Source organism: Photinus pyralis, unplaced genomic scaffold (genome assembly GCF_008802855.1).
Source record: "Photinus pyralis isolate 1611_PpyrPB1 unplaced genomic scaffold, Ppyr1.3 Ppyr1.4_LG1, whole genome shotgun sequence".
In the NCBI taxonomy this organism is placed as follows: domain Eukaryota; kingdom Metazoa; phylum Arthropoda; class Insecta; order Coleoptera; family Lampyridae; genus Photinus; species Photinus pyralis.
Window position 1 is genome coordinate 22,537,234 of NW_022170249.1, and position 24,759 is coordinate 22,561,992.

Sequence of the window (24,759 nt, forward strand, 5' to 3'; positions counted from 1 at the left end):
ACCAACCTGGGACTAACATTTTTTAGACTAGACTGATGTATAGGAGGAGATAAGTATTAAAAAATCCAGTTACAAATTCGAAAATTTATTTATTTCAGATTATTAATCAATTAAAGCGCTTTACATACCTAAATGGCAACATTATTTGAATTATACCGCCAGTATAGATAAGTAACATAGATTCGAGCCCAGTTTGACCGTGAGTTCTGCTCATGTGCCAACTCCAAGGTCATTTGAACTACTGCACATGCATCAAGTGGGTGTAACTGAAGCTCAATGTGGTTTTTGTCTAAACTCACTTTAGGTGCGTCAGAAGAGCTATCTGCGAATCTAATGCAAAAAAATACATCCCGATCTTAATTTTTTTATATATCGACGTTCGATAGAAGACGAATAAGAGCGTATAGTGTAGAACATCAGCCACTTACGACCTACGGTTCCTTAGAAAAGTAACTGCATCTTTTGTTGTAGGTAAAGCTGTTTTGCAACAGAAAGTGCCAGAACGTGGTTCAAATTTTACACTATGTGCTCTAATGCTTCCTCAAAAGACCGCAAGTTGATATCTCAACAAATAAAGGGAGTTGCGAATTTTTTATTGGGATCGAGTAGAATTTTTGACTATTTTCGATTCTTAAATGCCCGAAATGGTTCTGCAGCTTAAAACCGACTTCATTTTAGACCATTTTCCAACGAAGTTGGGTGCGCTATTATACAGCCACTTTTTCTGTCTGTCCATCTGTCCGAGTTTCTCACTACTTCTACAGTTTTCAATATGTTTAGTTTGTTCTTTTTGAATTCGGTAGCTTAGCTCTGGCACCTGGGCCAAGAAAAATCTATTATCTGTTCACCCAACAGATGCAGTTAAGCTCCTCCCAAAAATTTCCCGCCAAATTTAAATGAACATTTTTAATTGGCCGAATTTTCAAAACCTATAACAGGCAACTATTTGCTTCCAATTATAATTGCCGTATCTGAATTGACATCCTTAACGTCAAACCTGTCATTAAGTTTTGTATTTGTCTTGAGCCTCAATGTCATTTATACGAACAAAATAATCTTTTTGAACGTAATAAACAATTTAAAACTATACTACTGTGTGTTGAAAGGTCAATATTCAAAATATAACACTTTTTATTTTAAATTTCCCGGTTTTTATAATTTTGTGGCTGTGAAACGGGTTTGCTATTACATTGGCCAAAATTTATTGGGAGTGGCTTAACTGTATCTGTTGGGTGAACAGATTATAGTCAAGGCTAACTGATGGCATATAGTAAAAATCAGATGTGCGCATGCGCAAACATTCTTATTGAGATATTTCTTTTGAAATTTTAACCAAAGATGCTTTTAGTAAAGAAAAACATAGCCATAGCCTTTTAGAAATACATACTGATAAATGGGCTAAAGTGAAAACCTTTTTACTTTGTTTTTATTTATAATTATGGATGAGAAAAGGAACTAAATTCAATTAAAAAAATGGGATTTAATGTAAACAAAGTGATGATTTCCGAAATAATCGCAAATGCTCTGACATTAAAATAATTTAGTTCAAGGGAACAATCTCATGTAAAATTGGAAGTGAATAACGTAGATAGATAGTTTGCTCCACCAAGTTCTTGTGAATCACTCAGAATAATGGGAGATTACAAAGTAATGTAGGAAAAACCAATTCACTGATTTAGTTTAGAGGAAATATTTTAAAGAAGGAAATTTAAAACAAAGTTTTAACCGACATTTATTAACCTTCGTTCTCTTATCATGGTAGATAACATGACATGTACAGTATATGTCACAATTGCTTCAACCGAGATAACATATTACAAAAACACCTTCGCAATACATGGTTTAAAAAAAGTTAAAAGCAATCATTCTATAAATATTTACAATCAATCAATAAATTATTCACATACATCCAACTATTTTAATTATTTCTATCAGATGGGGGTATTAAAACAAATACTAATATCATTGTAAAATATTGCTATAATTAATGGGTGCTCTTAATTAAAATAAATACAAGTAATTACTGTACTGTAAAGTTAAAATACATTCGTTTATAGAATAGATAACAAAATTTTCAAAAATTTTATAAGCGTCGAATCAGTCTTTTGTTTCAGAATCAGTATTCGCAACTTTTTCAGTATTTTCATCAGTAGTACCAACTTTTTCAATATTTTCATGAACCGTTTGGTCCTTTGCATGATCTTCCTCGACAACTTTCTCCTCTACACCTTCGCCTTTGCTTTCTGACGAATCCTCGACTTCCTGCGCCGATTTAATGACCACAACGCCGTCGTCGGAGTCGCTGCTGTCCGGTGGAGAATTCTTTTCGGAGTCCGAGTCCGACTCCGGTGCGGATTGTAGTACATATTCGAATTTTGGTGCAACCGGTCGTTTTTTCACCGCCGGATTAAAGGTGTAACAGTAACAGCAACGGAACGACATATACTCGGCTTCGTCTCGGTATGCCATTCCTAAGTTGAAATAGAATTCCGTTAAATTTAAATCTACCATGATTGATTCATATTTGTCTCTTGGCAAAACACCAATGATAGATAGTCTCCTGAAATGTATTGACCAATTGCTTTAATTTACAATAGGCGCCAAATTTAAAGAAAACCTATCAAAGTGCCACATTGACATGGGTTGGCTGAAACCCCGCCCAAATAAATTTAAAAAAAGGAGGTATATAAACAATTTCTTTGTGCCCACCCTGGCCATATCTAAAACAGCTACTTAATAGATGAATCAAAGCATACAGGGTGTTCCCGAGTGGCGATTGTGTGGGTGCTTCCCTATTTTTGAAAATTTTGAGACTCAATGATTACTGAAACTACCTTCAACAGTTACCCTTACCATTATGACCGTAACAATTATTGCAAATTAAGGCGTATCGATTCGATGGTCCATCACCGACTAAATAATCGACCATCCTATCAAACGTAGATCTTTCCCTTGGTAAGATGGTCCTTGGCATTGGTAACATTGGTGGTGCTTGTCCCGAGGGTGCTCGTGTTGTTACCGCCGTCAAAGGCTGTGAAACGGGAATTGGCCGTATCGGTGTAGGTAAAACTTGTGGTTTGGGGGAAATGGCACGTTGGCGTAAACCGGCGTTAACGGCTGTAGACGGTACGGGCGGTTTCACGTGTCGTGCAGGCGTCCCCGCCTCTGGAAGCTTACGGATCGGTTCCGGAGGTGCGAATTTATCCAAAATACTTTTAGCCACCTTGTACGTTTCTGTATCCATCACCTTCTCCAAAATGGCTTTTTTCTCATTACGTAAGTTCACTACTTTATTCTGCTTTCGGGAAATTTTCCTCTGGTAGTACCACGTTAACGTTTGCTTCACTAGTAAGATTAAAACGGGCGCGAATAGGAGCGGTATTATGTAAAATAGTCGATCGTAAATGTTTGCGGGAAAGCAATAGAAGTAAAAGAGAAATGCCGTAATCACGTAAAGTGCTACTGCTAGCATCACGAACCGGCCGACGATTCGTTTACGAATCAATTCGGTGTTCCTTTGAAATTCTTCTATGGATTTAATTTCGGTTTCGATGGATTCGAGAACCTCATACGTAGTCTTCTTTTTCTTAAAATAGAAGGCAATAATGTTTGTTGCGAATCGGGGAGAACTTACCCTAAACTTCGATGCGATAGCTCCCATTTTCAGCTACGTGCAATGCTAAAGTGACAAGAATATCAGAAGATAAGCCGCTAGTAGAAATTTAACTTTCACAACATAACCTTAAAAATCAGTCACATAAGAATTCTGCTCTATATCCAGAAAAAGGTAAAGTCATACCGTATCATGAATATTCATTATCATTTTCTAATTCAATACAAAATGATTGTGTTTTTCAAGACATCATCATTATTCAAATTACAAGAAATTTTTAAAGCAGCTGTCAACTTTATATTTAGCCTTTTCAACAGTGGCCACCTGGCTAAAAGCCACATTTTGTTAATAACTTTTAATTAGCCCGGGTTAATTAATTGTGTCCTTTCGGGCATTATTAAGTGCCTAGAATGTTATTCATAAAATAATTGGAACGTTTATAAAAGTTTCAATTAAAAATAAATAAAAATTAGGACAGAAAATTTGAAATTCAATTGGCGGAAAGGGAAACATCAGCCCATTGGTTGATTAGACAATCAATTCCATGTTTTTTTGACACGTTTCGTTGCACGTAAAAATCTTTCCCGCTAGAGTTAATTCAAAGTAAGAGTGTTGTATGACTCATCCCCAAGAGTAAATTGTAGCAGATTGGCTGAATTTCAGGTTCAGTGGGCCTCACTGAATTCAGAGTGGTTAAAATTCAAAAATTATCCAATCAACCCATGAATCTTATGTTTAACAGAACGACAATTTCTTACCTTTTAATTTCGCCGAAATGTGTACATTAAAACAAATGTTGCTAAATCCAAAGGGCGAAATATAAGCACAATACAAAAATCTCATTTAATTTGTCATAAGAAATAACATGCAAAAGTTGTAGAAATGAAATCTTTTCCTTTAGAGCGCGATCTTCACGGTTAGTTACCTACCTATTCAAGTTACATAAGCCACGGAATCAGTTTAGTGTAACATTTTGTGTAACTAGAGCAGCGAAAAGTAATCTGATCACTTGTCTGATCAACTAGCTGAACAGTGACTACCAAAGATGCCTACTGTCTTTATAAGCGCCCACAGTAATCACAAATTTAAAAATCTGTGGATTAATCGAGTATAAATGGGTCCCAGTGGTGGATGATCCGAACGTGGTCCGAGGTATTTTCCAGTTACCCAAACAGACGTGAAAGAATTTTACGATATACGGTCACGAATGAAGTAATTTGTCTATTAAGTAATTTTCCTATTTTTATAGGTATAATAGATACTTTCTTTAAGACTACCCTGTATGGACGCTGCGGATTTAGGTTTTTCAAATTGCGCAGTTGGCATACTTGCAGATGTGTTGCATATTGACTCCCTCGGTACGCAAGCGCGCTTAAATTTGAATTTGCTTTAACGCGCTCGAATTAATAGCCTTTGGTCATCACTATTCCAGTTACATAATAGCCCCAACAACCGTCATGATCGTTTACAGCATAATATGGAATAAACAATAAGAATTGTAATATTATTTATTATAATCAAAACCCTTCTACCATCATGGTGTACAGAAAATAAATTAACATAGGTATTCTACCAGATAAGTCACTATAAACCAAGCTATAAACTATTGTGCTCCATTTTTTCCTATCTAGGTGCAGATAGACTAGCAAGTTACTTGCGACAATCTCGCGCGAGAAACTTGCACATGTATTTTATACACTGTGAGCAATAAAGTGTCACGATAAACTGTTGGGCAAGTTGGGTGAGCCATTGCTGTCGCAAGTTCTCACAAAACTGTTTACACTAGTAGCACTTTTAGCTTCCGCAAATGCTGTCAGTTGATACCATGGTGTATTATATACCATATTGTGTTTATGCTTCCCCTTTTCTTCCTATTTTGAATTCCGGTGTTCCATATGTGTTTCGCAAGCCGACTGTTTCCCATTCCCAACTCTCTCTCTACCGTAGGTTTGTAACGTTATTGCTGTAAGTAGATTAAATTACCTATTTCTAATTAACTGTTACAGTACTTAGTGAAACAGTTTCTTCCTATCGCCTTTGGCATACTCTAGGAATTCCTCGAGGTATTCATAGCCATGTACTTGAAATGTAGATAACAACAAAATTCATCTTGATAACATGGCATTAACATTATACCTACCTACAACACCTACTTACAATAGGTAAGCAGCTAAATTAAATTTTTTTCAATTATAACGTTTGCAGGTTATGTTTCTTAGACTATAAAGTTTTCATGCAAATTCAAATTTAAGCGCGCTTGCGTTTGCGCAGTACCGAGGGAGTCAATATGCAAAACATCTGCAAATCAGTTGGCATTCTTGATGGAGATGCTTGCTTTTGATTGGTAGATGGTGTATTGAATTTTTTCCTTGCATTTCCTTCCTTCGTCAACTCCTCGGTCGTCCATTTTGTATTCAATTTGTGAAGGTGAGGTACGTTCATCCATCGTGTATTATGTGTAAATTATACATTTTGCAGTGCCGTGTAGAATAAAAAAGTATGTTTTTAATGTTACATTAAGTCTTTAACTTGTGTTGTAGGCAAATATGAGTGTCTGTGTTGTGTTTTTAGGTGAGGAGTGGTGTCGCGTCATCCATTGTGGTGGTGTTATCGGTTGTGTAGCTGTGCAGAGTGCGTATGATCGGCTCTGGAAGAGACCGAATTACTGTAAGAATACAGAATATGAAGAGGAGTAGTGATCGGGACACACCTCCACGTAGCAAAAGATCTCGTTCAAGCATGGGCCGCTACGACGATAGTTCCGACGAAAGAATCACTCCGGAGCGTATACGACGTCGCCGCAGTCGTACCCCCAGTCCGAGACCACGGTATATTTCGCCCCATCGTGACGAATATCTCCGACCTCCCGAACGGTATCCTTACAAAGTGTTGTGCGTCAGTGCACTGCATCCTAAAGCGAGTGACGAGCTTATTAAAGACACCCTGTATAGAGAGTATAAGAAGTACGGTGATTTAAGTATTCGAATTTCTCACGAGTTAGACGAGCGGGTAGCTTATGTTTGTTTTCGTAGTCCCGAGGACGCACGTGATGCTAAGCATGGTAAACCTCGTATAATTATTTACGATAAAGTAGCTCTCGTGGAAGTGGCTTACGAAGTTGCTCGTCCTGCCGCTGAAATGTATCGAGGTAGACCTCGATCTATTAGTCCCGAATATGATCGTCATTATTATGCCAGATCACCTGGCCCGGAGCGTTTACGTTCAATTGACCGGTATGAACGTGTGTACGGTCCTCCGCCCGGTGTACCCGTACATCGAGATCCTTACAGGCGAGAGGCATTGCCTGCACCCCATCACGAGTACTTATCACGTCAGCCCGTACACCACGGCCCCCCACATCTGCCACCCGGACACGCGTACGGCCCACCAAGGCATACAGTTCCTCGTCCCCCATTCGAAAAAGCCGAAAACAAAAAAGATAAGTTCCCCAACTATTTACATCATATCTCCCCCGAAGATGATCCTCTCTCTACCAGAACGCTGTTTGCCGGTAATCTAGAGATCAATATAACCGAAGAAGAATTACGCCGAATTTTCGGCCGGTACGGTGTCGTCGAAGACATCGACATCAAAAGGCCGCCGCCGGGAACCGGCAACGCGTTTGCGTTTGTACGATTTCAAACCTTGGACATGGCGCATCGCGCTAAAGTCGAGCTTTCTGGGCAGTACATCGGAAAATTCCAATGTAAAATCGGATACGGAAAAGTCACGCCCACCACTCGCATTTGGGTCGGCGGTTTGGGGCCGTGGACTTCGGTTCCGCAGTTGGAGCGCGAATTTGACAGGTTCGGTGCGATTAAAAAGATCGATTACACGAAGGGGGATACTCAGGCTTATATTTTGTACGACAGCATCGACGCCGCGACCGCGGCGGTAAAGGAAATGCGAGGGTTCCCGCTGGGTGGCCCGGAACGGCGTTTACGCACGGATTTTTCGGATGTCAATCCGCCGTTACCGTACCATCGGCCGAAGCAAGTGTATCCGCCGCATGATGAAGTGGTGGAGTACAGACGGGGTGTCGAATATGAGTACGACGTGTACGAGGGCGAAGCCGGCTATCCCAGAGGATATAGAGGTAGGCCGGTTTACGCCGAGCGAAGGGGCGGCAGTCGAGGGCCCTATAGGTACCCGGAAGACGAGTGGAATAGACCGGTTGGTGATCCCGAATACGAGAGGCGGCGGTCTGGATCGCGAGGTGCCGACAGATCACGGTCACGTTCTCCCCGCCGGTCGCCCGACTCCGATTCGGACAGCGGCTCGCGTAGAGCCGGTTTACTCGCTTCAAGTCGTACACTGCCCGAAGTGGCACGAAAATGTTCGACGATTTGGCAAGGGGCTTTAATACTCAAGAATTCGCTTTTCCCCGCCAAGTTCCATTTAATAGATGGCGATACGGATATCGTCGACGGCTTAATGAAGGACGAAGATGGCAAGCATCAATTGCGAATTACGCAACGACTGAGATTAGATCAACCGAAATTGGAGGACGTGCAAAAACGGATTTCTAGTGCTTCGTCTCACGCGATATTTTTAGGTTTGGCCGGATCGACGGCTTCGGTCACTAACGACGACAGTAGTGTTCAAACCAGACCACTCAGAAATCTGGTCTCGTATTTAAAACAGAAGGAAGCCGCAGGTGTAATATCACTGCTTAACAAAGAAACCGAAGCAACGGGAGTATTATATTCTTTCCCTCCTTGTCCCTTCTCCACGGAACTAATAAAACGTTCCTGTCCCAACTTACCCGACGAAGCTATGAAGGAAGACCACTTGATTATAGTTGTGGTACGTGGTGGCACTGCCTAAACCTATCTTTTCCTTTTATTTTTCTTTGGCCACACGTATGGTATACACAGTAGGCGATTTTTAGATTATTTTTGATTTCCAATTTTATTTTTTTATCTTTTTTTAAGTAGAGAGACAAGCTATTAACTCGATAGTAGGTCATCTTATCATAGTCTTAACGTACCTAGTAAGTAAAATCTAACATTTTTTGAGTTATTTCAGGAGATTGGTGAGCAACGCTAAGTCACTTTATTCATGAATTTGTGATCATGTTTATATTTGAAGAATCTTGTGCAGTTCTTGACTCAAACTTGTACCTACTGGTTTATTGTTAGTGAGCAGTGTAGTGCTGCAGTTCTTTCCCATTTTTTTTTTGTTTTTCCTGTTCGGTGATGTGAAATTGGGTTCTCAACTTTTATTGCCTGAAATTGCGTGTGACGCTTTCTAAGAATATGTGAAAGAACTGTACTTACATTTGTTTTATAAACAAAAAGGTGTAAGAGTAGTGTTTTATCGAATGTGACCAGGAAAATTTGAACATTTCAGTGAATTATTCACAGTTCTCATTTTGTTAATGAACTAGCCTCTCTGCTCGTGTTTATTTATAGTGCTTGTGAAACTATATAAATTCATCATTATGTATTTCTCATTAATAAAAACTGTGCTGGTGTTGTGCTTCCAATTTTTTTTTCTGATTGAAAGCAGTGATGCTTGGTAAGTTTTGTGAAAACTTGTTTAAAAAACTCATTTTTTTTCAGTAAATTCCAGATATGGTTCTGGGAATACATCGTAAACATGTCAAAGATCTTCAAAATTTAATTGTACAACATTGTATTTTCCTGGGTATGATTTCTGTGATATTTTCTCTCATTGAATGTGCTTAATTTATGTAGGCATATTACCAAATCATTTGGTACTGTCACTAAGAACTGTTGATCAATTTACATGTGACAGTAAAATGTTACAATTTGTGTTTGTGACAAATTACATTTAGTAATTAAGCACTTTTGTTATGAATTGTGTAATGATTATTAAATCCTCCAGGTTTTTCTATAAATTTTGTAAAGAAATTAAAAGTAATTATTCATTAGCCAAGCCTGGGAGAATTGACAAGTAGAAAAATTCTCCAAACTCGTAATTAGCGAATTTGCATTTAACAAACGGGAAAATCTGGAAGTTGTCATGGAATTTTATGAGAAATGCACCATTGCCGTTTATCTGGGCATACCTAAACGTCCAAAAAAACCCGAATTACCGGTTCTATTTATGCAATTGTTTTGCTTGTAAAACTGGCCTACTTGAACAGTGTATGGGTTCATTGCGTAAGTTGTTTTAGTTTCAGGGAAATGACATTTGTTTTGATTCAGTTATAAATTAGCCCAGTACTTTTAGGATAAAAAGTGTATAGTAAGAGCTGAAAATTTGAAGATCAACTGTTTAAAAGTAACAAACCCTGAAAAGTCTCAACTTCTCATTTAAGCTTCCATCCAAAATGGTGGATCAAAGACCTAACCATTATTAGCCTTGTTTGATGTTTTTAACTATTGTTTACATGAAAGTTAATATTTGCTTCTTAAAATCGTCTTTTCTACATAAATTCAATGCTTATGTATAATTAAATTACTTAGTCCAATGAAACAGTTGCCGAACTTTTGTCAAATTGCGGTACATATTCTTAATTGGCTTTAGACTCTGAATCTATCAACACCTAAGAGATGCTATTCATGAACTTATAGTAGGTACCCATAATGGAAGCAAGTTTGAAGATCTAAAAGAAAACTACGCATTAAAACGAACGTTAATTCTATTGAAACAAAGTCCAAACGTTTCCAGAACTCTTAAATTGTGGTCACAGTACTTGGAACAAGTTACATTTATTCATATCTCCATTCAAGGAGCTCGAACTGGAGACTGGGATATTTACATTTGTACAGTATTAAATCATGGTGTCGTAGCAGGAGCCCGAGGGATGAAAGACTCAACTTTTTCCTACAAGCATGAAAGTATGTGAGGCCTTGGAAGCTTTTTGTGAAAACTCCTTTGTATTGAACTTCGGCCTTCCAGACGGTCGAGAGATGATTCTGATTTGATTAAACTATCCAATTGGCTGCAGCTTCGTAAGTAATCCTTTTGATGATCAACGTACTACACATCTACTAATCAAGTTAGCCATGCAAAATTATAATTTGCAAGAAAAAAGGAAACAATTTAATTAAAACAAATGCCTTGCAACTTATTCTATTTACATATCATTTACATATTAATTAATTAGTTGATAAAACTAACTGTAACAATGCAAAGGGTGTTGGTGAATAATTATATCACTGTCCTGAAAAACCTGAAGTTTTCTATCAAGCCTTGTCCTAACGCACTATCGGTTGTCCCCGCCCATTTGTCCGCCATATTGGAATTTGTAATTACTACCCATTGTGTTTAATTGTTTAAATGGGGAAATCGTACCTAACTTGAGCTTCCAAAGGCATGCGTGGTATTTTAGATTACTATAAAAGGTATTTGATATGGTGACATAAAAAACAGCACGGGAAAGACTAAAAAAAGAAGGTAGATAGATATTTTTTCAAAGAGGCTTGCTAAAAATGCGTTTGTATAATACATAGCTATATACATTTTAAAAAATAATTGTTTTGTGACTAATCGCCAAACGTGTACTCAACGTAAGCAACAGATGCAACTTTTCAATTAAGATATTGGTGACTATATAAGAGGTTGCGCCGACGCTGGCCTGTTATCGCTTCACTTTTCAATTTTTCGCGCATTAGTTCGCGAAAGTTTAAACGGTACGGTGTATGCAGCGTTATTTCAGTGATAAATGCAGTGTAGGATTATGGTCTTTCTCTTCGAGAAATTGAACTGCTGGACTAAAGGCGAGTTTTCATTTAATTAAAATGCATGTAAAATTGGGATAATATACGCAATTTAAAATGGTTTAATTTTGTTTTAACCGTGGTTTTTTTGTGTGATTGTTATAATCGGAATTTTGATTTCTCATGAGGTGACTTAAACACCCAAAAAAGGTAAATGGGTTGCGATTCTACACCTTTATCAAAACAGATATGAAGAGTCAATTATCCAAATTTGTTACGAACTAATTAAAGATACAAATTTTCAAAGATTAACTTTACGGCGCGAATAACCAGTCAAGTGCGCTCGAGAGTGACATTCATTCTCTTGGCGTTCTTCCATTAATAAATGATTTCATTATTGGCGTAATTCATTTTTAGTAGTAACAAATCAGAAGTGGGATAAGGATCCACGAGCGGTGTGGTGGTACTTGGAGATTGGCGAAACCGACGGCTCAAAATTAGTAAGGTGAAGTTAATTAATCAACGGCGACAGGCGTAAGTACTATCTTATTTACCTTCCTTGTGTTGGGGGTAGTATTAATTTGGCGTGTCCAAAAATAGGGCGAATTTTGAAAACTAAAACGCAACTGTGCGATAATACCTATCGGTGTTCAAGATTAACACGTGCACAGTCTATTGTCCTTGCAGGTAGTGGTAGCGTAATATTGGCGTCTCAAGTTGGTTAAGGAAACCTATTGGTTCCCTATAAGAAGTCCAGTTGATGCTGGACTGCGGTTTGCGCCATCTCTGGTAATCCCTATACCTTTCCTTATTATTTTCTTGTAATAGTTGAACCAGTTCCAATAAGATGTCGCCACGTACGTAAATACCTTCACAAGAACATTTTAATTTAAGCACTTAATGGCCACGTCCGACTCAATTTTCCGTAAAGGGCAGTTGAAAATGTGCAATTTCATGTAGGATTTGTAGAGCAATTGTACTTCAATGATCCAGTATCTGGAATTGTCTTTTGTGTATGCAATTGGTACATTTGCGCCATCTCTTTGGTAATCCCTACACTTTTCCTTATTATTTTCTTGTAATAGTTGAACCAGTTCCATTGAGATGTCGCCACGTACGTAAATACCTTCACAAGAACATTTTAATTTAAGCACTTAATGGCCACGTCCGACTCAATTTTCCGTAAAGGGCAGTTGAAAATGTGCAATTTCATGTGGGATTTGTAGAGCAATTGTACGTCAATAATTCAGTATCTGAAATTGGGTTTTGTCAGAGACTTGCTATAACTAGACTGCGCTTAACGTATCTAAGGTGTTGTCGACACAGTATGCAACACACAATGCACCGCGGGGCAAAAATCGCTGAGATGATATGCAGTATAATGAAATAAGCTGTTATTTTAGATGTTCCGTTCATTAATCATTCTCGTGATTAGCTCGAATTAGTGAACATATAAATTTCTGTTGAGAATAAACCAATAAACTTAGGTTAACTTGTGCCTATCAACATGTACTCTGTCGATACATTTTTAAATAATATGCTGATTTTCAACGGATACAAGTTTAAAGGGCCAATGGATCAGAGCCATTCGAAGAGAAAAATTTACTCCCACCATAGTGCATTTGCGGGGAATGAAGCCGATTTTAGAAAGGTACCTACGAAGGTGTTAAACAATAATGCAATAACGAGCGTTTTCGACTTTCCCATTCACTTAAAATAACGTAGAACTATTATTCGACATCCTTTACCAGCAAGACAACGGCAATACCTATTTGCCTATTAGGTATAGACGTAACTAGGTACTAAGTATATTTCAGGTTTTGTTACAAGAAAAATAGCTAAGTCTGTTAAATGTTCCATATGTGCAGATGCGATATTCGCATCAGAGAGTCATTCAAAGCTTTTAACTAGAAAAAATCGTGGAGGATTGTTGCACGTATCAAGCGATGCATTAAAAATTTAGAATAAACATGGCTAAAGCAAGCTGCAGAACGTACGTCTGCCCCGCGATGAACAGTTGGTTGCCTATCCTATCTTGACAACAGGCGTTTATAGTAAAATCTACGTTACGCGCGGTCTAGTTATAACAAGTCTCTGGGTTTTGTGTATGCAATTGGTACATTTGCGCCATCTCTTTGGTAATCCCTATACTTTTCCTAATTATTTTCTTGTAATAGTTGAACCAGTTCCAATGAGATGTCGCCACGTACGAAAATACCTTCACAAGAACATTTTAATTTATGCACTTAATAGCCATGTCCGACTCAATTTTCCTTAAAGGGCAATTGAAAATGTGCAATTTCATGTAGGATTTGTAGAGCAATTGTACGTCAATAATTCAGTATCTGGAATTGGGTTTTGTGTATGCAATTGGTACATTTGCGCCATCTCTTTGGTAATCGCTATACTTTTCCTTATTATTTTCTTGTATTAGTAGAACCAGTTCCAATGAGATGTCGCCACGTACGAAATTACCTTCACAAGAACATTTTAATGTATGCACTTAATAGCCACGTCCGACTCAATTTTCCTTAAAGGGCAGTTGAAAATGTGCAATTTCATGTAGGATTTGTAGAGCAATTGTACTTCAATGATCCAGCATCTGTAATTGTCTTTTGTGAATGCAATTGGTACATTTGCGCCATCTCTTTGGTAATCCCTATACTTTTCCTTATTATTTTCTTGTAATAGTTGAACCAGTTCCAATAAGATGTCGCCACGTACGTAAATACCTTCACAAGAACATTTTAATTTATGCACTTAATAGCCACGTCCGACTCAATTTTCCTTAAAGGGCAGTTGAAAATGTGCAATTTCATGTAGGATTTGTAGACCAATTGTACTTCAATGATCCAGTATCTGGAAATTGTCTTTTGTGTATGCAATTTGTACATTTGCGCCATCTCTTTTGTAATCCCTATACTTTTCCTTATTATTTTCTTGTAATAGTTGAACCAGTTCCAATGAGATGTCGCCACGTACGAAATTACTATCAAAAGAACATTTTAATTTATGCACTTAATAGCCACGTCCGACTCAATTTTCCTTAAAGGGCAGTTGAAAATGTGCAATTTCATGTTGGATTTGTAGAGCAATTGTACTTCAATGATCCAGTATCTGGAATTGTCTTTTGTGTATGCAATTGGTACATTTGCGCCATCTCTTTGGTAATCCAATACTTTTCCTTATTATTTTCTTGTAATAGTTGAACTAGTTCCAATGAGATGTCGCCACGTACGAAACTACCTTCACAAGAACATTTTAATTTATGCACTTAATAGCCACGTCCGACTCAATTTTCCTTAAAGGGCAGTTGAAAATGTGCAATTTCATGTAGGATTTGTAGAGCAATTGTACTTCAATGATCCAGTATCTGGAATTGTCTTTTGTGTATGCAATTGGTACATTTGCGCCATCTCTTTGGTAATCCCTATACTTTTCCTAAATTATTTTCTTGTAATAGTTGAACCAGTTCCAATGAGATGTCGCCACGTACGACATACCTTCACAAGAACATTTTAATTTATGCACTTAATAGCCACGTCCGACTCAATTTTCCTTAAAGGGCAGTTGAAAATGTGCAATTTCATGTAGGATTTGTAGAGCAATTGTACGTCAATAATTCAGTATCTGGAATTGGGTTTTGTGTATGCAATTGGTACATTTGCGCCATCTCTTTGGTAATCGCTATACTTTTCCTTATTATTTTCTTGTAATAGTGGAACCAGTTCCAATGAGATGTCGCCACGTACGTAAATACCTTCACAAGAACATTTTAATTTAAGCACTTAATAGCCACGTCCGACTCAATTTTCCTTAAAGGACAGTTGAAAATGTGCAATTTCATGTAGGATTTGTGGAGCAATTGTACTTCAATGATCCAGTATCTGGAATTGTCTTTTGTGAATGCAATTGTTACATTTGCGCCATCTCTTTGGCAATCCCTATACTTTTCCAAAATAATTTCTTGTAATAGTTGAACCAGTTCCAATCAAAGCAGGGCAGAATACTTTCAAAAAGTATTTGCATACTAAATAGTAAATACTTTAGAGTTTAGACAAATCAGAAGTATTTGAATACTAAATACTTTTACGTCCAGCGCAAGCAAATACTAAATACAGATACTTTGAAAAGTATTCAAATACTTTAGAATGTATTCGAATACTTTCAAAAGTATTCGAATACAGTAAAAGGTATTCGAATACTTGTCACTCAAATAGGTACATTACAAATTTAAAATGGTACTAGATAAAAGTCTTAATACAAGGTACTTAAAAAATGTCAAGTTATACTTTGTATGGGGGCTACTTGGAAGAACTGCGCTTTGTGCGCTGAATGTAGTCCCTTTCCCTGAGGTTAGTTTTTTTTTTATTTCTATTGTTATATACAAATTTAAGAGCAGTAAAAGCGTATTATTATTATATATGAGGTACCAGGACCTTTCTTATAGTATATTTGCGAAAGTATTCGAGTTATAAATACTGCTTCCATAAAAGTATTTAATTACAAAGTATTTGAATACTGAAAAGTGTTTACAAAATCGAATACTGCTCAGCTCTGAACTCGGATATTTCTGCGGGAAATTCTTACAGTCTTTTTGTAACACCCGGTATATCTTCTCCATGTTTACTTCAAGATGTCTATGGGTAAGTTGGGTCTATGGTTTCTTTGACAAGTAAATTTGGCAACCTAGCAATTGTAAAACAAAATGGCACGTGTGTGCCGCAGATGTTATGGTCCTGTTTAAATATTTACAATTATAAATTATTCATAACAATTACAAGAAAGAGGCTTATTGAAAAATGAGGTGATTACTTTAACCGAAAGTGTACGTTCACCTAATTCAATCAGACATTTAATTCCAGTTCCGAAAGGAATGAAGAATCTCATGACTTACATCTTACCGAAAATTCTAATTCTAGTCCAACTTATGACAATACAAATGATATTGATACCGTAAATTTAAGTACAAATCTCAACAACGAATCCTCAATCGCAAATAAAATGTTATCTTCTCAAAACGCCACCGACTCTCACCCGCTTATGTATTCACCTACTTCACCGATATCCACCGATTACCCAGATCTTATACCGGAGCAGGCAAAGCACAGAAACTACCATAACTACGAAACTACTGTGGAGAATTACGATCCCAATGCTTTACCAGGTTAAAATTCGTTTCTTAATTCCACAACTAATTCGTAATTTACAGATTGTCCGCCAAGTCCTTCCGCCATTACGATTAGACGAATTAAAAATGAAGCTCAACAAGAATTTACCGTCGCCGCCGATTTGAGCGACAATGAAAATGACAATTCCGTCTACGAAGCCCGTTTAAGCTCGAATTTACAAAATGTTTCTTTAACAATGAACGAAAAGGAGGGCAACTTAAATTTCTTGGCGCACGGCCGTCGTAGTAATAAACTGAAGCTCATCAAAGTTATACCCGTCAGTGGCGATGATAGTGACGTTTCGAGTATCGACAGTATTACAGATAGTCTGAAATCGGAAGACATCCAAAGTTTACAGAACGATTGCGCGTCTGAGCCCATCGAACCTTTAACTGCAAGTGAAGAGAAGCAACAAGTTAGGCATTTCCAATGCATGTCCTTGCCGGACGGGGAACAACGTAGTATCGATATGAGAGTAATTGAACCTTACAAGCGAGTGTTGTCGCACGGTGGTTATTTAAGGACCGGTGGTCACACTGCTATTGTCGTGTTTTCGTCGTGCTTTCTACCGGACCGGTCCCGTGTCGATTATGATTATGTAATGGACAACTTGTTCTTGTTAGTGTGTGCCTCTTAAATTAAAGACGCTAATTATTTATGTTTTAGATACGTTTTGTGGACATTGGATCGTTTGGTAACCGATGACTACGTATTGACCTATCTACATGGAGGAGCAACTCGTCTTCCGTCATTCAGCTGGCTTAAACGCTGTTATCATATGATTGGTAGGAAATTGAGGAAGAATCTTCTCCACTTATACCTAGTTCATCCGACTTTATGGATTAAAACCATGCTTTTTATGGCTAAGCCATTCATTAGGTAATTAACGGAAGTGTTGCGGATGTTTCGATAAACAGTTTTGTTTCAGTTCCAAGTTTTATAGAAAAATTACTTATGTGGGGAATTTAAAAGAGCTGTATATTAGAATTCCCCCATTAGAGTGTAATGCAATTCCGGATAAAGTTAAGGCTTACGATAGCTTTCATTATGGTTCCTAGTGATTTTTGTGCACAACACTCACCGCCGCCGTCATCCCAGTGCTTCTTGTTTTCGTTTGAATACGTCGAGTTTAGTTAAGATTATTATGTTGTGTAGTCAGTCTCTCGAATTGTGGTATAGTAATGCAATGAGTACGTTTACAGACTTTTTTTATACTTGCATGTTCATTTTGTGGTCGTTACTATAACATTCCTTATTTATTATGTGGTATGTAGGAAAAGTATTAGCAATATATATATATTTTAGTATTTGTAAAGCAACACTGAAAGTATTATTATAAAAATTAATTGTTAGTGTTTGTTATTTTCAAATCAGTTTTATCTAAATTCATTTGCAAAACAACCAGGTATATTCTGGCCTGTAGACTCCCAACTTTCAAAATCAGAAAATTAAGCTTTTAAATTTTCTTTGGGAATTGGTTTTTTTGTCAATAACTTGGATGGGTGTGGATTGTGCAGGTCACAATGTAAGAAGAAATTATGCATTTGGATTGTGTGCAGGTGAATCCAGATGGAAAGAAACAAGGTCAAAGTGTGGTTTCAAAATTTATGTACAACAAGTTGACTTATGGAAGGTCAACTAACAGAGAGACCTGGAAAAGATGTTGGCTCCATTGATTCCTTGAGTAAGTGATATACTTTGCCGAATGAAACCCATTGTGGACTGAGGGTGTCAACAATAACAGTGATAATGAAAACTTGATCATTTGTATGATCTATGAATGAAAATAACTAATACTAACTCAATGAACTAATATTAACAATTGACGACAATATACAGGGGAATCATTAGTGGGTGTGTGGAAGTTTGTATTAACAATATACTTCAATGTACTTATTCTTTACATATGATTTTCAAATTAGGCCAGCCTAAACGAATGCATGAATCGCGGAGATTTTTAGGGCGTGTAAGATATACAGTGTTATTCATGTAGGAGTAGACATAGGGATTTCCTATGTCTACTTTCAAATGATAGTCTGCTAAAAGACGCCTAATTTTATGCAACCAAAATAACTTCTTGAAACAAAAATAAAGTTGTGACCACATAGGAAACCTGAAATTGGTGTAAGGTGTGTTGCATACACTGCAAAGTGGTTAATTATGTAAATATTGGCCTCGGGCGGTAAATAATTACTATTTTAAACAGGGAAACCAGTTGTTATACTTGGGGGTCCTCTCTTTTCCTTGTTTATCAGAGTTGAACAGTGTTGTCATATTTTTCTTTGTTATATCGTAAAGTAGCTTTATTTTATTTTATGTTTTTGCACCGAGCATTTCGGTACCTAGTCCGTTTTATTGAAGCGAATGTAATTAATTATAGATTTTTCATCCCCTTGAAAAAGAGGCGGTTTTTTTCAGAAATCGTGAGATCTCGGAAACTGTTCAACTTTACGGGCCCAAAATTGTCTCCTTTTTTATCATAAAACAAGCTATGTTTTCTCCAAATTTCATACCCCTACAAAAGTCGTTAATTTTTTTTATTCTCTATAACTTTTATATTGAGCCTAAAGCCTAAAATTAGTAGCTTTGCCACAAATTGCAAAACACCACTTTCCACCCCTTTTAACCCCTGGGTTTTCATCCGCGGAAAAATTCAGCTGTTTTAATTATTTTCCCCTAATTTCTAATCATTTCACCTGCGTGAAAAACCCGGTTTGAAACGGTAACTAATTTTTTTGTCAAAAAATGTTATATAGTCTGGACTGGACCATTGAATATATAAGGTGCTTATTCAATGGTACCACCCTACCTAATTAGTAATTACTTATAACGAAAGTCCGCATTCTAACATTAATCTGAAATTAATTACTGAGATCATTAATGTGCCTAAAATTACCAGATCCTTATATGGAGCTAGGTAATTGTTTATTATGTAAAGATAATGGTCCTTAGAACAGTTCTTGTCGTTTTCTTATTAGATCAAAACTACATTTTTTACTTTATTTATTGTTCCTTATGATCTTATATTTCATATTGATCCTCCCTTACATAATATTGTTATTGGCATTGAATAAAAGCTTATTCAATATTTTAATCTAGTTTATTCAAACTCAAAGCGCTTGCCAAACATCTGGCAACGTTGGAATTTTAAAGAAGTAAAGAAATCTGCAAAGTCGGTAACTAGCTTTAAATTTGTGGTTCACTTTCCCCCACAACAGAGGGACGACAGAATCCTGGGCAGATTTTCTTATTTCATCAGTTAACACGGGCGTTACACTTCTTTAAAATGCTTATTCAATGGGTCTGACTGTCATATTAATTTTAATTTGAATATCGTTGCTTTGGCGTCACAGAAAATAAATCTCTTAAGCTCCTTTAACTGTTATCGGCACTATACCAATTCTTTTTCTTTAGTCGAATACATCGCACACGAACGAAAATTAAAATACGGAAGTCAAAGCGATAATATTCAAATTAATTAATATGACAGGCAGATCTTCATTTGTTGTAGGTAGTTACTTTGGTTGCATAAAGTTAGGCGTCTTTCAACAGACATTTATCATGTAAAAGTAAACATAGGAAATTCCTATAGGAAATCCCTATGTCTACTTCTACATGAAAATCACTGTATATTCAACTTAGGTCTGGGTATACATTAACTGAACTATTTACTTCAAACTTGTAAAAAAAATGTATAAATGTAAAAAATTTTCTTTTTTCAAAAGACAACAAAATTATGTGAAAGGGAAGAGGCTTTAGCCTGTATCTAGCACCTACAAATATAAAACCTCATGGGATATCTTAAAGGCAAGACATTTAAAGTGAAACGAGCCTTCTTTTCTAAACGCAATGACCTCGATTGGCGTGCCAAACGTATTTTTAGTTTGGATTATGAAAATAATTTAAATACAAGTGGAAGTACTTGCTCCTCTTCAGTTACAAATATTGACTAACCTAACATTTGAGCAAAAATATCCTTGCATTTATAGGTTAGGAATTCGTGATCATAAAACTTTTATGCTCAGTTTGTTCACAACTTTAGCAATCATGATCATAAGATCACACTTCGAAAGAATGTGATTTGACAATCTAAACGCCTATGATCGCCAGACTTACTTTCGTTCAAGTTTGCTATGAAGCGGTACATGTGAAAATTTTCCGTATGTTTAACAGAATACAAAATCAATATGAAATTTTTAAAACTGCTAAGCGACCACCTATTGTACCTACCTTTTTTTACGCCTTACTCCTTTCGTCGTCATCTTTCATGTCCTTTTCGCAGTAATCATTTGTCTAGGTTAATTCCTTCCACCAATTCACGCCTGCCCCAAACCTCCCTTCTTATGTAGGTACCTACCTATCCTTCACTTCCTTATTGTAAGCTGTTTGTAAGTCTTTCACCCCCTTTGGGAAATTCACTAGTGGTGTAAAATGGGTTAAGAATCAGGTCTGCCCCAAACTTCCCTTCTTATGTACCTACCGCCTTCACTTCCTTATTGTAAGCTGTTTGTAAGTCTTTCAAACCCCTTCGAGAAATTCACTGGTGGTGTAAAATGGGTTAAGAATCAGGTACTTTAACAGGTTTTGTTTGAACAGTTTTTATCAAACCTGCCTTATTTTGTTGCACTTTAAAATGTGGAAGAAAAATATATACAAAATTTCTTCGAATGATCGCTTCCCTGAATGAGGGGAGCTTTAAATGAGGTTACCACGTCTTCATAAGTGATTCCTAATTCCAAATGGAGCCCGCCAACCCCACTTTGGAAATTCCCTTATGAGAATAAGTACAGTTCAGACGGTGAGTAAATTTATTAACAAAGACAAAAGATGTACATCTTAATTCACTCACAAGTTATTATGTAGCATGTTACATAATGTTTCTTATAGGTATGTATTAATTGTTCTAGGGAATACCAGGTAACCGCTTCCTCTTAAAATACCATCTCCTCTCTGTGGAAGGTTACAGCGACAGGTGCAGTAAGGAAACCACGCTCATTTGTTGGATTCTGGAAAATTAAAGTCAGTATGTGAGTACATTAGTACAGTCGATTATGAGTGCGTGTCAAAGAGCTAACTACACTTATACTTTTACGTCCAGCACAAGCAAATACTCAATACAGATACCTACTTTGAAAAGTATTCAAATACTTTAGAATGTATTCGAGTACTTTCAAAAGTATTCGAATACTTTCAAAGATATTCGAATACAGTAAACAGTATTCAAATACTTGTCATCTCTTTGGTTATAATCCCTATACTTTTCCTAATTATTTTCTTGTAATAGTTGAACCAGTTCCAATGAGATGTCGCCACGTACGAAACTACCTTCATAAGTACATTTTAATTTATGCACTTAATAGCCACGTCCGACTCAATTTTCCTTAAAGGGCAGTTGAAAATGTGCAATTTCATGTAGGATTTGTAGAGCAATTGTACTTCAATGATCCAGTATCTGGAATTGTCTTTTGTGTAAGCAAATGGTACATTTGCGCCATCTCTTTGGTAATACCTATACTTTTCCTAATTATTTTCTTGTAATAGTTGAACCAGTTCCAATGAGATGTCGCCACTTACAAAACTACCTTCATAAGTACATTTTAATTTATGCACTTTCTTATTAATTTTGGAGCGTAGAATCCAAAACAATTCGTACTTTTTCGATCAGACTTCTCAATCAAAAGTTATGGACTAGAAACCAATTTCTAAAGAAAATTCAAAGGGCTGTAACTTTTCATCTAGTAGTCCAGTCTTGGAACTGTTTGAAATTATGGATTCTACAGGCCAAATTCAACTGATTTGATCTGATTTATTTCATAAATATCTCAGCTCTTTTGGGATACGTAGTTACCCATCACAAGATATTTTTTAATCTGACTTCACTTTTTAGCCGGTCTCAAGCAGTACCTACCTCCATCGCTAGCTATGTAAAACGACGACACTTCCGATGCGAAGACCGAAGGAACTAGTCAACTCTGCAATTGTCAACAAATCTTAGGTAGGACACGTTTACTGGATAATCTTATTGTTGTAGGGGTGAGTGATTCGGCGCTGTCGTCATCATCATTCCGGTCCATCCGTCATCGAGGATTACTAAGGTAGCTACTAGTAGTCAATCACTGCTAGTAGCTTCAATTGAGAACATACGTATCAAGTTATTTATTTTTTAAGTTATCACTGTTACAAGAAGATCTTTGTAATACAAAAAAACACTTGTTCATCTCTAGAATTGCCCTACTGCACTTTGCTGGCAGCTGGCACTAGTTCATCACACGACATATAGCCTCCCCCAGCAAAAAAACAATGAAAACTGTGAAAGCAAACGAAATTTTTTTAATTTAAAAGAGAATCTATATTCATATGTATTAAGTAACTATTGAAAAATACAATAAAAAAAATTTTTAAATTTTTTTGTTTTTTTTTCAAACATTCCTTTTTAAATCAAGAAAATGATTTGAAATCCTTTTTGAATTCAAAAAACTTTTTTGAATCACTTTTTTGAATAACTTTTTTGAATCACTCCTAACTTTTTTTGAATCACTTTTTTGAATAACTCATAACATTTTTTGAATCACTTTTTTGAATCACTCCTAACTTTTTTGAATCACTTTTTTGAATCACTCCTAACTTTTTTTGAATCACTTCTAACTTTTTTTGAATCACTTTTTTGAATCACTCCTAACTTTTTTTGAATCACTTCTAACTTTTTTGAATCACTTTTTTGAATCACTTCTAACTTTTTTGAATCACTTTTTTGAATCACTTCTAACTTTTTTGAATCACTTTTAAATCTCATGAGCAGCTTCTCTCACTTGATACTTGATACTTGATACTTGATACTTGATACTTGATACTTGATACTTGATACTTGAACTTGATACTTGATACTTGATACTTGATACTTGATACTTGATACTTGATACTTGATACTTGATACTTGATACTTGATACTTGATACTTGATACTTGATACTTGATACTTGATACTTGATACTTGATACTTGATACTTGATACTTGATACTTGATACTTGATACTTGATACTTGATACTTGATACTTGATACTTGATACTTGATACTTGATACTTGATACTTGATACTTGATACTTGATACTTGATACTTGATACTTGATACTTGATACTTGATACTTGATACTTGATACTTGATACTTGATACTTGATACTTGATACTTGATACTTGATACTTGATACTTGATACTTGATACTTGATACTTGATACTTGATACTTGATACTTGATACTTGATACTTGATACTTGATACTTGATACTTGATACTTGATACTTGATACTTGATACTTGATACTTGATACTTGATACTTGATACTTGATACTTGATACTTGATACTTGATACTTGATACTTGATACTTGATACTTGATACTTGATACTTGATACTTGATACTTGATACTTGATACTTGATACTTGATACTTGATACTTGATACTTGATACTTGATACTTGATACTTGATACTTGATACTTGATACTTGATACTTGATACTTGATACTTGATACTTGATACTTGATACTTGATACTTGATACTTGATACTTGATACTTGATACTTGATACTTGATACTTGATACTTGATACTTGATACTTGATACTTGATACTTGATACTTGATACTTGATACTTGATACTTGATACTTGATACTTGATACTTGATACTTGATACTTGATACTTGATACTTGATACTTGATACTTGATACTTGATACTTGATACTTGATACTTGATACTTGATACTTGATACTTGATACTTGATACTTGATACTTGATACTTGATACTTGATACTTGATACTTGATACTTGATACTTGATACTTGATACTTGATACTTGATACTTGATACTTGATACTTGATACTTGATACTTGATACTTGATACTTGATACTTGATACTTGATACTTGATACTTGATACTTGATACTTGATACTTGATACTTGATACTTGATACTTGATACTTGATACTTGATACTTGATACTTGATACTTGATACTTGATACTTGATACTTGATACTTGATACTTGATACTTGATACTTGATACTTGATACTTGATACTTGATACTTGATACTTGATACTTGATACTTGATACTTGATACTTGATACTTGATACTTGATACTTGATACTTGATAGTTGATACTTGATACTTGATACTTGATACTTGATACTTGATACTTGATACTTGATACTTGATACTTGATACTTGATACTTGATACTTGATACTTGGTACTTGATACTTGATACTTGATACTTGATACTTGATACTTGATACTTGATACTTGATACTTGATACTTGATACTTGATACTTGATACTTTTTACTTG

General features: G+C 36.1%; 3 protein-coding genes and 3 long non-coding RNA genes across 10 annotated transcripts in view; 2 read left to right on the forward strand and 4 right to left on the reverse strand.

Annotated features, from left to right (window-relative positions):
- LOC116169926 overlaps positions 1-24,759 on the reverse strand; it is a 307,419-nt gene that overhangs the window by 277,485 nt on the left and 5,175 nt on the right. The window lies entirely within an intron of this gene.
- On the reverse strand, positions 1,716-4,020 carry LOC116169868 (endoplasmic reticulum junction formation protein lunapark-B). Its single transcript, XM_031486052.1, has 4 exons — positions 3,800-4,020; positions 3,635-3,741; positions 2,854-3,586; positions 1,716-2,471 (listed from the first exon to the last, which is right to left on the reverse strand). Exons 2-4 carry the CDS (start codon positions 3,659-3,661, stop codon positions 2,098-2,100), a joined length of 1,134 nt encoding a protein of 377 aa, XP_031341912.1. The 5' UTR covers positions 3,662-3,741; positions 3,800-4,020; the 3' UTR covers positions 1,716-2,097.
- Positions 5,104-5,912, reverse strand: LOC116169936. The gene is made up of 2 exons (XR_004145130.1): positions 5,623-5,912; positions 5,104-5,576 (listed from the first exon to the last, which is right to left on the reverse strand). It is a non-coding gene; the product is annotated as an uncharacterized LOC116169936 (long non-coding RNA).
- LOC116169804 (RNA-binding protein spenito) lies at positions 5,916-10,181 on the forward strand. 4 transcript variants are annotated; one of them, XR_004145079.1, is made up of 3 exons: positions 5,977-6,110; positions 6,185-9,133; positions 9,178-10,181. XR_004145079.1 is itself a non-coding variant. In XM_031485995.1 (2 exons), the coding sequence occupies exon 2, from the start codon at positions 6,251-6,253 to the stop codon at positions 8,438-8,440; it is 2,190 nt and encodes a 729-aa protein (XP_031341855.1). In that variant the 5' UTR covers positions 5,916-6,040; positions 6,185-6,250; the 3' UTR covers positions 8,441-10,181. The 4 variants fall into 4 exon arrangements, 2 of the variants coding, with proteins under 2 accessions (XP_031341855.1, XP_031341848.1); XR_004145080.1 differs by having other exon boundaries at positions 9,188-10,181; XM_031485995.1 differs by having other exon boundaries at positions 5,916-6,040; positions 6,185-10,181.
- LOC116169855 (protein prune homolog 2) lies at positions 15,744-17,734 on the forward strand. Of its 2 annotated transcripts, none has more exons than XM_031486037.1 (5): positions 15,744-16,051; positions 16,110-16,411; positions 16,457-17,033; positions 17,082-17,294; positions 17,344-17,734. In XM_031486037.1, the coding sequence occupies exons 1-5, from the start codon at positions 16,047-16,049 to the stop codon at positions 17,471-17,473; spliced, it is 1,227 nt and encodes a 408-aa protein (XP_031341897.1). In that variant the 5' UTR covers positions 15,744-16,046; the 3' UTR covers positions 17,474-17,734. The 2 variants fall into 2 exon arrangements, with proteins under 2 accessions (XP_031341897.1, XP_031341901.1); XM_031486041.1 differs by having other exon boundaries at positions 15,745-16,051; positions 16,096-16,411.
- On the reverse strand, positions 21,210-22,862 carry LOC116169931. The gene is made up of 2 exons (XR_004145128.1): positions 22,324-22,862; positions 21,210-21,421 (listed from the first exon to the last, which is right to left on the reverse strand). It is a non-coding gene; the product is annotated as an uncharacterized LOC116169931 (long non-coding RNA).

Bases quoted from the DNA above. Each gene is read 5' to 3' on its own strand.
- LOC116169855 (XM_031486037.1), top strand. The intron at 17,034-17,081 runs GTTAGTGTGTGC...TTTATGTTTTAG, and splicing joins GTAATGGACAACTTGTTCTT to ATACGTTTTGTGGACATTGG. The intron at 17,295-17,343 runs GTAATTAACGGA...GTTTTGTTTCAG, and splicing joins ATGGCTAAGCCATTCATTAG to TTCCAAGTTTTATAGAAAAA.
- LOC116169804 (XM_031485995.1), top strand. From the start codon at position 6,251: ATGATCGGCTCTGGAAGAGACCGAATTACTGTAAGAATACAGAATATG.
- LOC116169868 (XM_031486052.1), bottom strand. From the start codon at position 3,661: ATGGGAGCTATCGCATCGAAGTTTAGG. The intron at 3,587-3,634 runs GTAAGTTCTCCC...TTCTATTTTAAG, and splicing joins CTATCGCATCGAAGTTTAGG to AAAAAGAAGACTACGTATGA. The intron at 2,472-2,853 runs GTAAGGGTAACT...ATTTCAACTTAG, and splicing joins TAATTGTTACGGTCATAATG to GAATGGCATACCGAGACGAA.